Below are 12,768 nucleotides of genomic sequence, written 5' to 3'. Positions count from 1 at the left end.
GGCCTGTGGCCCAAAGCCAGAGTGGAATGGCCATAAAAGTGGAGCTTTAATGAGCCTTATCTGCAGGAGAGCAAGTGCGTCAAACACACGCCGGAAATTAATTGAGAGCAGCAATTAGACAGGGACACACACGCACACATGCGCGTGCACACACTCACAGAGAGCCACGGGGCCCAGGTCAGAGTTCACATGAGGGCTGCACTGATTCTATGCTCTTGCGTCCCGTGTGCAACGAGAGCAGGACTGCCGGGTTGTTTCGGCGGCGATCACGAGGAGCAGTTTGTGAAAAGGTCACATTTTAATGTGATCCCTATGTTTGTTTTAGGAATGTTACGGAACAGGAACCCGCGTCATGAAAGTCAGTAAACGTCGGCAGTCGTGTCACACGTGTCCACGGCTCTCGCAGAGACTCCTGCTCCCGGCCGGCGCTCCGAGTCCCGCGCTGCTCTGATGTGCGGAGAACCCCCCCCCACACGTCACCACTGCAATTTGATGCTCCGGAGGAATCAGCAGGATTGACGTCTTTCTGGCCATCTGCCCCTGTGCATCACGCTCTCCTTCTGCATCCCTTTGCTCCTCGGCGGGATTAAGTCCGACTGCGTTTCTTTCCACTCCGCTCCACTGCGGCCCCACTTCACTGCACGCCATTCATTGCACTCCTCTCCTGTCCTGTCCACTCCACTGCACTCCTCACGTAACACCTCCCAAGGAAGCGGCGGTTTGGAAAGCACCGCTCACATTCCAGTGAAAGGTCAACTTACAGAGAGCCTCAGAAACAATATTTGTTATGAATTCCAATAAAGCACTTTTATTAGCTACACATACAACACAGAGGCAGAAACAGGATCGAGGGACTCGGGGATTTCCAGGACAACGTCATGTTGGACAGGTGTGTGATAAGAGGACAGCGTTGGACAGGTGTGTGATAAGTGGACAGTGTTGGACAGCTGTGTGATAAACGGAGATTGTTGGACAGCGAACACAAAAAACAGCCTGCTCACAGATACTGTGTCATACAAATTAGGTACAATGTTTTCAATGTTTCATTTCACATCAACAGATACGTTTGTGGAGATGAAGGGAGCGACAAGAGAAGCGAACGGAAACCGCATTAATAAACGATCAGTGCGGACGGAGAGACAGCAGTCAGTGACACACGAAGCACTTCGACAGGCGACAGCGATCAATAGGCTTCCTAGCGACGAATGCCTTCGATCGACGGACGCAGTCCCAGCGGGACCGACACGGAGCGCTGGCGAAATCTGACACGAGGCGGCGACCCTGGGACGAGCCCGTGCACAACGCCTAAATGGGCTCTGACAGCCGTTACGAGAAGACGGGACGAGCGGCAAGAGAATGGAGTCAGAACCAGAGTGCGAGGGCGAGAGCGCCGCTTCTGGCCAGGAGGGAGCGCACTTTGTTGGAACCCGAGGCAGTCAGTCACATTCGGCTGCTAATAGTTGAACGCGGACATGAGCATGGCGCACGGGGACACAACGAATTGGGTGAGAAACGGTCATGGAGCTCACAGGAATGCCACTTAGTAATCGCTGACTGTGAGCAACTGGGATGAGTCCAAGCGCTCCGGTCAAGTCAGCTGACTGCTCTCTCTCTCTGCGCCAGATGGAAACGGGAGCGGAAGGCGGACGGGGCCCACAGTGGGGACTGCAGCAGGAGGAGGGGCGGGCGAGCGGCTCGACTCCCACAGTGAACCGTCGCAGCTCCTTGGTCGGGCTTCGGAAGCCGCTCGAGCGCCTCTTGGGTTTCGTGGCCGCACCACTGGTAGCGGCGGAGGACGAAATGGCGGCAGCGGGGGTCCGGACCGGGGATGGTGCCTGGTGAGGAGGTCCATCGGCGAGGCGTGGCGAGGCGTGGCGAGGCGAGGCGCGGGGCCGGAGAGCGGGTTCAGGGCAGCTCGCAGGCCGGGATGACGTGTCTGCGGTCGTAGGCCGTGTCGTCGCTCTCCTCTCCGTCGCTGCCTTCATCGCCGGGCCTCTCCTTCTCATCCTCCTCTGTCTCGCTGTTGCGGTCTTTCTCGCGGTGCGAGCGCGCCAGAATGGGGATCTGCGGCGGCAGGGCACAGGGTGGTGAGTGCTGCCGGACACTGATGCTTACCCAGCAGAAGGAGCGCGCGCCGCCTACGTGTCTCCCCGGCGCACCTGGCTGTCGTGTGTCGGCAGGGCAGAGTACCCCATCTCGGTCCTGCGCAGGAGGCGCGGAGAGTGTCGGTGCAGCGGCTGCGGAGAGTGGGAGCACAGGGACATGGGGGAGTGGGAGCGGGCTGATCGAGGAGAGTGAGGGCGGGACTGTGTGCGGGGCTGCGGGACAAGCGGAGGGAGAGGGTGGTGGTTCATCGGCGGAGGCCTCGGGGAGCGGGGGGGTAGCTCCGGTGGCTTCAGGTGGTCCACCAGGTCCATGTCCGTGAGAACGGGCGGGAGGCTCTGAACGTCATCCGCCAGAGGGACGTCCCCGTCGATCTCCGCCAGTTCCGCCTGGGACAGGAAGGCCACTATTCCAGCACCGAAGGAGTCGCCCACCACGTTGATGGACGTGCGCATCCTGTCTCTGCGGGAGCGAGACACACACACACACAGAGACGTCGAAGGAGTCGCACCTGGACGCCGGTGCCAGCAGCAGTTTTGGACTGTGGCAAAGGCGGTCAAGGGCACTTGGACACACTCACAGGAGCCAGTCCACAGCAACCAGCAGGCTAATGTCCTGTGTGGGAAGTCCTACAGCGGTCAGGATGAGGAGCATGGTCACCAGGCCTGCGCTGGGGATGCTGGCTGCTCCCACGCTGGCCAGGGTGGCGGTCATGCTGCCAGAGAAGGGGGGAGCGGCGGCAGAGTGAGAGCGAACCCAGCGGCACCCAGAGACACCCAGAGACGCACTGTCTCGTTTACAAATAAAAGTCCTGGACTGCCTCAGGAGAGCAGTTTGGAGCGGCTGTTCCCCCCGACCCCGCTCCCTCAAGCCCCGCCCTGCCTAGGACAGCAGGTTACAGGTACGGTGCTACCAGCCCTGCAGTGAAACCCCAAGCTGGGTGGCCTGCTTGGTGCAGCGGACACAGGTGTTAATGCAGAGTGGCGAAAACTGCGCGCTGTGCGCTTGTGCGTGTGCGAGACTTGGTGCAAACCTGCTGTCTCAGCAGTCCATCGCACCCACCTGACAGTGACGATCTGCCCGCCATCCAGCTCAATGTCATTCATCTGGGCGATAAAAATGGCGGCCACAGCCTCGTAGAGCGCCGTTCCATCCATGTTGACGGTGGCGCCGATGGGCAGCACGAACCGCGTGACGCGCTTGTCGATCTTGAGGTTCTCCTCGAGACAGCGGAAGGTAACCGGCAGCGTTCCGGCACTGGGAGGGAACAGAAGTTAAGCACGTGACCCGAGCCGACCCGGATCTCTCGGCGGGACCTCGTTAGTTAACCGTTCGCTGCCGACAGCTGGGTCACTAGCTGGACAACCTGCATGTTATTGGACATTTTCCTCCTGTTCCTGTGAAGAAGCCCTGAAAATGAGCCTCTCGTCACGGTGAACAGCAGGGAGGGACAAAACACTGACAAAAGAGTAAATCACAGTAAAAAGGTCAGACTGCTGGGCAGGACGAAGGGAGACAGACAGACACACACACACACACACACCTGCTGGCTGTGCCCAGTGCGGTGATCCAGGCCTGGAAGATGCCCGAGTAGAAGGCAAAGGGGTTCTTCCTGGTGACGGCGAAGAAGATGATGGGCAGGATGATGCCCCCGTGGATTAAGAGGCCCACCATGACGGTCACCATGTACATGCCCAGCTGCCGGGCCACGGCCTCCAGGTCCCCGATGGCCGCAATCTTGCCACAGATGAGAGAGGCAATACCTATGGGGGAGTACCTGGGGCCAGGAGACGGAGTTAGCGTGTGTGAGCGGGACCGCACGAGGGCCACGGTTCACCTTCGTTCGTGTTTATTGCTAGTTATTCCAGACGATTGCGGTTTGGTGGGAAGGTGTGACCAGGAGGGCATGAGGAGGAACTTGGGCGAGAAGATGCTGACATAGGGTGAGGGGTCCTACTTGCACGCACCCCTGGTGTCCCAAGAGAGGCAGAGGAGATGTGAACCTCCCCAAAGACTCACCACATGATCATGGAGACCATTTTCATGATGATCTCGTTGAGGATGTTGAAGAAGTCTGACATCAGCTTTCCCCTTTCGCCCATCTTGCCCATGCAAATTCCGAAGGTGATGAAGAACCCTATAAGCCCTGGAAAGGCACATGCGGGCGCACACACACACGCACGCACACACACACGCACACAGGCACACTCTGTTATTGCTGATCTCTTTGGTCTTCCATAAACAAGGTCTATCCTGAAGCTCCTTCAACAACATCTCTTTCTCTGTCTCCACAAGTTGCAGCTACCGGAGTCCTTCCCCTACTTGCCAGTCACCTTGTCCACATCTCACAGTTCCCTCCTCGCCCGGCCCAACCGCACTCACCCAACACATTCATGCCCCACTTGAACTCCAGCTTCTTCCTGGAGACGTAGACAGGTTCGGTCTGGTTCTGGATGGGCATGGCCACTTTCTTTATGACGGTCTGGACCTGGTAGCGAAACAGCGGGGAGCCGTGTCAATGGACCGGAGGCGTGGCGCACGGAGGACGCGGCGTCCATGAGCAGATTAGCATGTGAAGCAGGAAACGGGCTCCAGCAACAAAGACTTTTTAATTACAGCGATACTGAAAAACGGGATTTGCAGCGATGCGAAGATTGGAGACGGGATTATGTTTAAAATTATCAGCAGAAGCGGATGAACGGGAACAATATCTCCAGCCAAGCTCATCCTACCACTTTAAACCATGTCTTAATCGCGCTTCTCACCGTCGACAGGAGGCTGCACAGCCAATCAGCGGCTGCCGCTCAGCAACGCAGGACATAGCGGTGGAAGAACGGTGCAAGAACGAGGGACTTGCTCTCTTTTTTGGATTTAGCGGAAGAACGTGAATCATTTTTCAGGGCACCATCTACTTACTGGTAACGTGACAAAAAGTGGGACAACTGATGACACGGTGCGTATCGTCATCGTCCCTCCTGTGCATCAGGGCACAGTGTCCATCCACACCGCCCACCCACCACCACACTCACCTGCTGGAAGCAAGCCTGCACCAGGTTCTCCGGGAACAGGTTCCTGATGAGGTCCAGGAAGGCATCCAGGCTGCTGACCTCCTGGTTTTTGGAAGCCATGCTGACCTGAGTCTTGAGTTTAGGGTTCCCAGGGTGGATTCCCAGCACCAGGATGACCCCCAGCACAGCAGCGATGACTGTGGTGGACATGTAGTAGACCATGGCCCTGGAACCCATCCGGCCACTGGAGCGAGCGTCCAGACCAGCCAGCCCTGGGGAGGAGGGGAAGAGGGGATGGGGTTGCACACACCAGGGCAGTAAAACCTTTGTTAGATTCTGGACAGATTGAGGGGAAAAAAACAAGACAATTGCGCAATTTATATGAACCTCTAGAAAACCACAAAAAAACAGTGTCATGTTCCTTTGTTTTGATTCATGAGTAAAACACACTGAGCACGATGTCACCGTGCCAGCACAAAGCCGCGTTCCTGAAGCCATGTGGGGCTGTGAAGAGTCCCACCTGTGATGAGGCTGGAGATGATGAGGGGCAGGATGAGCATCTTCAGCATCCTCATCAGGATGTCACCAGGAAAGGAGATGAGCATCAGAGTGTTGGCATCCAGATCGGGGACATAACGCAGCATCATCCCAAACACAGACCCCATTACTACACCTGCACAAGAGACAGGAAGAGGACCAGGTGAGCAGACGGAACACACACACACACACACACACACACTGGCACAGTGACACACCCACCCAGCACAGTGAGGACAAGCAGCAGGTTGTGACACATCCAACCACAGTGGCTCGATGAGCTCGACTTGGGCAGCAGCTCCTCCACGCCCTCATACTGCCCCCTGCTGGTCTGGCTGCTGGGCTGCTGGTTGGTCATTGTGTCTGAAGAGAAAGGGGTCAGAGAGGGGAGGAGGCACAAACACCATGAGGGGTCTGGAAGGAGCAGCAGCCACAATGGAGCAGCTCCGGAGCCTTGCTGATCATCACGACTGTGGAACGCTGCACTTGAGGCCTCCGGTTCCCACCAGCACCAGCAGGAGGCCTTAAGCTCCATGTTGCTTTGACAAGGTCTTTCACCTACATCAGATCTCTGTGCTTCCTGCTCTCTTCGCCGGTTTCTACTATTTCTTCTGCATGGAAGAGCAGTGCAGTGGTCTCTGGACACGAGTGCCACACGTCCCCCTGTCCCCAGCTGGCAGTGACCATCAGCAGACAGTGACACCGAGGAGCATCATCGCATGCAAGCTCAGAGAATGGCACCGCCACCTCATACCTGAAATCTCACCATGGCAACAGCATCTGTTTATCTGTAAGGCAAAGCTAGCCTTTCCTGGATTGTGTGTTTTTCAGGAGAACAGCTGAACATGCAATTTCAATCATCCCTGGTGTGTAAGGGTAAGGTGTGTTCAATGTCTACACGCCAGCAGCTCAGGAGGACCAACCCTGATGGAGCCCACACACTAAACTGACAGCAGGCACAAATTAGACAGAGTGACGGTGCCTGTGTGAGAATTCCTGCAAGCACTGTGTGTGTGTGTGTGTGTGTGCGCAACTGTATGTTCAAAGAGGGATTAGAGCCTATGGCTGATTGTTTGGTGTGAGCTTTGCAAAGGGATGAGATATAATCCTATAACTCCCAGCCATGCAGACGGAGGGGTGCTTGGGGGGGGGATGCAGGAGAGGACACCCCATGGCTGTGCTTTGCTGGCCACGCCCCTGTGCCATAGCACTCTGATACATCCTGGAGTCACTGCGTAAGGAAGTTCACTGTGGATGTCCGATACAGTCCAGCGCAAGAGTGTGTGTGTGTGTGTGTTCCTCTCTCTCTTTCTCTCTCACTATAATCTGTGTGTATTAATCTGTTGTTTGAACTCCTTAAGCACAGACTGTCTACCACATCTGCTCTCTTCACCCTTCTGACGTGCTGCTATTTATACAACCCCACACACCCACAACTGCACACGCGCACACACAAACACACACACACACACACACACACACACACACACACACACACACACACACACACTCTTGTTTGCTCACCTGCCTCTCATACAGGTTTGCTTGGCAGACAAGTCAACTCGCCCTGCATGGACATTCCATTTCACACAAGTCATGTAACATATGGCTATCAGCAGTAACACAGCGGTCACAGACAGGTGTCAACATGAGCGCGAACCATGCAGCTCATAGACAGAGACAGGATGACAGTGTCACTACACACAATGGGTCTCAGGTGAGATGATTGCAGATGAAGACAGAGAGGTCAAACTCAAGTGACTGAAGCTCAGAAAGGGAATTACACACAGAGCTCTGCAATATCTAGTAAATGTACCGCATGCATAGAGTACACGACAGTAAACTCTAGGACCGAGTGACCAAACAATAACGTCAGGTAGAAGTACAAGCCACTGAGAGACAGTGGTGATTGGGATGCCATCATCGTGCCATTATCGTGCCACAAGGACTGATCTGAGGACCTCTACAGGAACACATTGCTGGGGAGGCATCGGGAGATGGGATGGGACGTGTTCTCCTACCTGCTGGTCGTCACCGCAGTCAATCTTGCAAGAATGAGGCATGGAGGGGCGGCAATGAGGAGGAGATGCTGGAGAGATGACAAAATCACAGCCTTTGCGTCATCTGAGAAAATTCGCAGATTAAAGCAGCCGGATGCTCAGAGCCCCCCCTATTCATTTACCCTCCCCTCCCATCCTCCTCTCATTTTCTTTCTCTCTCTCTCATAACACATGGGTGGAAAGCAGCAGTATGGTTGGGCCACAGGGGAGCAGATCAGAGCAATGGGCAGTCTGTGGCTTGTTTGTTAGTACTGGGTCTGTCAGGAGTCATTGGGTTTGCATAAAGTCAGTCCCAAGTCTGTAGGGAATCAGTCTGTCAGTGCTTGGTCTGCAGGAAATCATGGGTGAATCAGTGTTGGGTCTGTAGGGAATCATTGGTGAGTCAGTGTTGAGTCTGCAGGGAATTATGGGTGAGTCAGTGCTGGGTCTGTAGGAACCATTAGTGTATCAATGCTGAGTCTGTGGAGATTTATTGTTCAGTCAGTCTTGGTCTGTGGGGAATCATGAAGAGTCAGTGTCAGTATAGACAGTCAGTACAGCATCCACAGAGGGTAAAAGACTGAGGTATGAGGAGTTGTGATGGAATGGGGGATGGTAGAAACAATGGTCCATGCATGTGAGTTTCCAACTCAGTCAGAAGGTATGTGGTTAACACTAGTTTCGTATGGAAGAAGGAAGGAGTAGGGAAAAGGAAAGGGCCGTGTCAGGCCACTAGAACACAAGCAAAAAACACAGTGGAAAATCCCCCAACACACACAACACAATGCAGTCCATCCATCCATTCATCCATCCATCCATCCATGTTCTTGCCTGCTTGTCCTTCTAGGGTAGCGGTGGCAATAGGGAGAGGAGAGCAGCCCAGACGTCCCTGTCCCTCGCAACTTCTTCCAGCTCAACCCAGGAGATCCCCAGCCGCTCCCAGGCCAACTGGGAGATATAATCTCTCCAGCAGGTCCTGGGGCAGCCTCAGGACCTCGTCCCAGTTGGCCATGCCTGGTATACCTCCAAAGGGAGGGACCCAGGGGGCTTTCTTATCAGATGCACAAATCACCTCAACTGGCTCCTCTCAATGTGAAGGAGTAGCGGCTCTACTCTGAGTTCCTCCCAGATGTCCGAACTCCTCACCCTGTCGCGGAGAGTGAGTCCCACCACCCTCCAGAGAAAACTCATTTCAGCTGCTTGTATCCAGGATCTTATTCTTTTGGTCACTACCCAAAGTTCATGACCATGGGTGAGGGTAGGGACGTAGACTAAACGGTAAATAGAGAGCTTTGCCTTATGGCTCAGCTCTCCCTTCACCACTACAGTCCAGTACAGCGACCGCATTACTGCTGCTGCTCCCAGTCTGTGGCCAATCTCATGCTCCCTTCTCCCCTTATTCATGAAGATCCCAAGATGCTTAAACTCTTCCTCCTGGGGCAGATTTTCTCCTCTTTCCTGAAGGAGGAATGCCATCCTTTTCCGTGAGAGAACCATGGACTCAGACTTTGAGGTGCTGATCCTCTCAGCAACCGCTTCACACTCGGCTGCAAACCATCCCAATGCATGCTGGAGGCATCTATGTGACGGTGCCAAAAGGACATCATCATCCACAAAAAGCAGAGTCGTCACCTTCTGGCCCTCACATAGAACGCCCTCCCGACCTCGGCTGCACCTTAATATCCCGTCATGAAAACCACAAACAGGAGTGGAGACAAAGCTCAATCTTGGCGGAGTCCAGGACACACAATGAACGGGCTTGACTTAATGCCGAGTATGCGAAAACAGCTCTCGCTCCGTGTGTACAGAGACCGAATGGCCCGCAGTAGTGGGCCCGGTACCCCATTCTCCCCAAGCACCTCCCACAGAATTTCTCAGGGAACCCGGTCATAGGCTTTCTCAATGTCCACAAAACACATGAAGACTGCATTAGCAAACTTCAATACCCCCTCAATTATCTGTGAGAAAGTAAAAAGCTGGTCCACTGTTCCATGGCCAAGATGAAATCCACATTGTTCCTCTTCAGTCCAAGATTCAGCTATCGGCTGGAGCCTCCTTCCCAGCACCCTGGCATAGACTTTCCCAGGGAGGCTGAGAAGTATGATACCCCGATAGTTGGTACACACTCACCGGTCCCCCTTTCTTAAAGATAGGGACCATCATCCCAGTTTGCCAATCCAAAGACACTATCCCCGAGGTCCAAGCAACATTGCAGAGGCGTGTCAGCCATGATAGCCCCACAACATCCATAGCCTTAAGCAGTTCCAGGCAAATTTCTTCCACTCCCGGTGCTTTGCCACTGTGGAGCTTTCCAACTACCTCAGTGACTTTCACCAGGGAAATGGACTCTGATACCCCAGAAGCCTCTGGCCCTGACTCCTGTAAGGGAGGCATATCTCTCAGGTTTAGGAGCTCCTCAAAGTGCTCCTTCTACCACCCAATGATGTCCTGATGTGAGGTCAGAGTTTCTCTACCTTTGCTGAGAACAGTTTGGGCGAATCTCCTCCAACCCTTCCTGAGTTGCCGGATGGTTCTCCAGAACCTCTTTGAGGCCGACCAAAAGTAATTTTCCATGGCCTCCCAAAACTTCTCCTATGCTCTGAATTTTGCTTCTGCAAACGCTTCTGCTGCCACCTTTTTTTCCCTGCCACTAGCTATCTTCTGAGTCAGGAGTCCCAAGAGCCAACCAGGCCCTGAAGGCTTCCTTCTTCAGCTTGACGGCTTCTCTCACCACCGGTGTCCACCAGCGGGTTCTTGGGTTGCCACCGTGAATGGCACCAATAAGCTTTTTGCCACAGCTGCGCCTGGTTGCTTCCACAATGGAAGTTTTGAATATGGTCCATTCGGACTCCACCTCCTCCTATCCCCTACCTCCTCCAGGACGTGGGAGAAGTTCTCACGGAGGTGGGAGTTCAAGTCATTCCGGACCGGGTGCTCCAATAGTTGTTCCCAGCATACCCTCACTATGCACTTGGGTCTGCTGGGTCTGTCTGTCAGTTTTCCTCGCCATCTGATCCAGCTCACCACCAGATGGTAATCAGTTGACAGCTCAGCACCTCTCTTCACCCGAGTGTCCAGAACACGTGGCCTCAAGTCAGATGAAACGACTACAAAGTCAATTATTGACCTTTGGCCCAAGGAGCTCTGGTACCAAGTACCCTTATGAGCATTCTTGTGTTCGAACATGGTGTTTGTTATGGACAAACCATGGCTAGCACAGAAGTCCAATAACATTTTACCATTCGGGTTTAGATTGGGCAGGCCATTTTTCCCAATCCCCCCCAGCCAGATTTCCCAGCCATTGCCAACGTGAGCATTGAAGTCCCCCAGCAAGACAATGAGTCTGTAGGTGGGGCCCTGTCCAGAACCCCTCCCACCTTCTCCAAGAAGGCCGAATACTCTTAACTGCTGTTTGGTGCATAAGCACACACAACAGTCAAAGTTTTCCTCTCTGCGACCTTAAGTCGTACTGAGGTAACCCGCTCGTCCACCAAGATAAACTCCAACTCTATGGTAGCCAGCCAGAGACTTGTGAGTATCCCCATACCCGCCCGGCACCTCTCGCCCTGTGCAACTCCTCAGTAGGAGAGAGCCCACCCCCTATCAAGGAGTTTGGTTCCAGAGCCAACACTGTGAGTGGAGGTGAGCCCAACTGTATCTAGGTGGTATCTCTCAACCTCCTGCACCAGTTCTGGCTCCTTCCCCCCAGCGAGATAACATTCCATATGCCAAGAGCCAGTTTCTGCATGAGGGGGGCCCTGACGCTGGGTGCCATTCCGCCCCTTCCTGCTGCCTGAAAGGCATTGCACTTGAACACCATGTTAGACCTTGAGGGTGGTGGGCCCAAATGGCCCCCCGACGTTGCCTTTTCGGTCTGAGCCCGGCCGAGTTACACGGGGTGCTCGGCCACTAGGGGCTTCTCCTAGAAACACTACCCCCAGGGGTAGGTCCTGGTGACCTTATTCTGGGCAGAATACACATTGTTTTGTTTACTTTTTTCATGGGAGTTTTTGAATTTTGTTAGTCTGGATCATCACTCCAGACCTGATCACCTGGGGAGACCCTACCAAGAGCATACTGCTCCTGACAATATAGCTCTAGAGAGCCCTAGATCATGCAAGCCCCTTCTGTCACAACAAGGCCCTGATCCAGTAACGGATCACAAAACAATCTGTTCTTTAAAAGAGTCCCAGTTAGGGCTAAACTAGCTCACCTGGAGAGGGCCTTTTTAAGGGGAAACAAGCACCAGGTGTGGTCAGTCTGTGATGGGGGTGTGGCCTCATCACTGCCACATGCAATAACAATGACTGAAATGGGTAAAATTAAAAACACCTATTTTTCACAAACCTCAGCTGTATGTGGATTGTTCCATTCCATTGCCAACAACTGCTTGTCCCGAGCAAGGTCGCAGCGAGCCGGAGCCTTACCTGACAACGCAGGGCACAAGGCCGAAGAGGGAGGGGACACACCCGGGACAGAATGCCAGTCCATCACAAAGCACCCCAAGCAGGGCTCGAACCCCAGACCCATCACACAGCAGGCACCAGCCGCCACCGCTGCCGCACCCCTCAGATTGTAAACTTATTATTTTTCTCCATTTAAAACAATGGGAAATAGGCCTTCTGTAGCCAAAAGTTCAAAATCTGCCAAAATTTTCTGGAACGGATTTATTTCATAGATCGAGGTATGCCTGTAGTAAAGTAATACAATGTTTTTGGGAAATATTTGTTTCTGTGAATATATGTAACTCAAATTTTGATAACATGAGGTACCAGTGTATTTGATAAATGTGTAAATGTTGATGTTTAATAATTCTATGTTTAGAACTGTAGAATAGTGGAAAAACCTTCAAGCAGGTACTCATGCGATGATCATTGGTTCATATGGTGAGCTGTGAGAAACTAACTGTATTTAAGAATCACACATCTGCATCTAAGTGTCTCTTCCTGCTCATGTAATGAACACTGTATTTTCTCTGAGATGTACGTCGCTTTGGACAAAAGTGTCTGATAAATGAATACACGTACACGTAAAGCTATTTCGTATGACATTCCATTTAAGCAGTTCACCTTCGAGCTACA

The 12,768-nt window shown here is 53.5% G+C and overlaps 1 protein-coding gene across 1 annotated transcript; it reads right to left on the bottom strand.

The window, feature by feature from the left end:
* Nucleotides 1-2,679: 2,679 nt before the first annotated feature.
* LOC108941624 (excitatory amino acid transporter 2-like) lies at nucleotides 2,680-5,907 on the bottom strand. Its single transcript, XM_029253918.1, has 8 exons — nucleotides 5,871-5,907; nucleotides 5,632-5,784; nucleotides 5,133-5,383; nucleotides 4,486-4,591; nucleotides 4,123-4,249; nucleotides 3,647-3,880; nucleotides 3,166-3,360; nucleotides 2,680-2,818 (listed from the first exon to the last, which is right to left on the bottom strand). The coding sequence occupies exons 1-8, from the start codon at nucleotides 5,905-5,907 to the stop codon at nucleotides 2,680-2,682; spliced, it is 1,242 nt and encodes a 413-aa protein (XP_029109751.1).
* Nucleotides 5,908-12,768: the final 6,861 nt, after the last annotated feature.

The sequence above is a fragment of the Scleropages formosus genome, chromosome 8 (assembly GCF_900964775.1).
Source record: "Scleropages formosus chromosome 8, fSclFor1.1, whole genome shotgun sequence".
Taxonomy (NCBI): domain Eukaryota; kingdom Metazoa; phylum Chordata; class Actinopteri; order Osteoglossiformes; family Osteoglossidae; genus Scleropages; species Scleropages formosus.
This window is presented reverse-complemented; position numbering and strand designations above follow the sequence as displayed.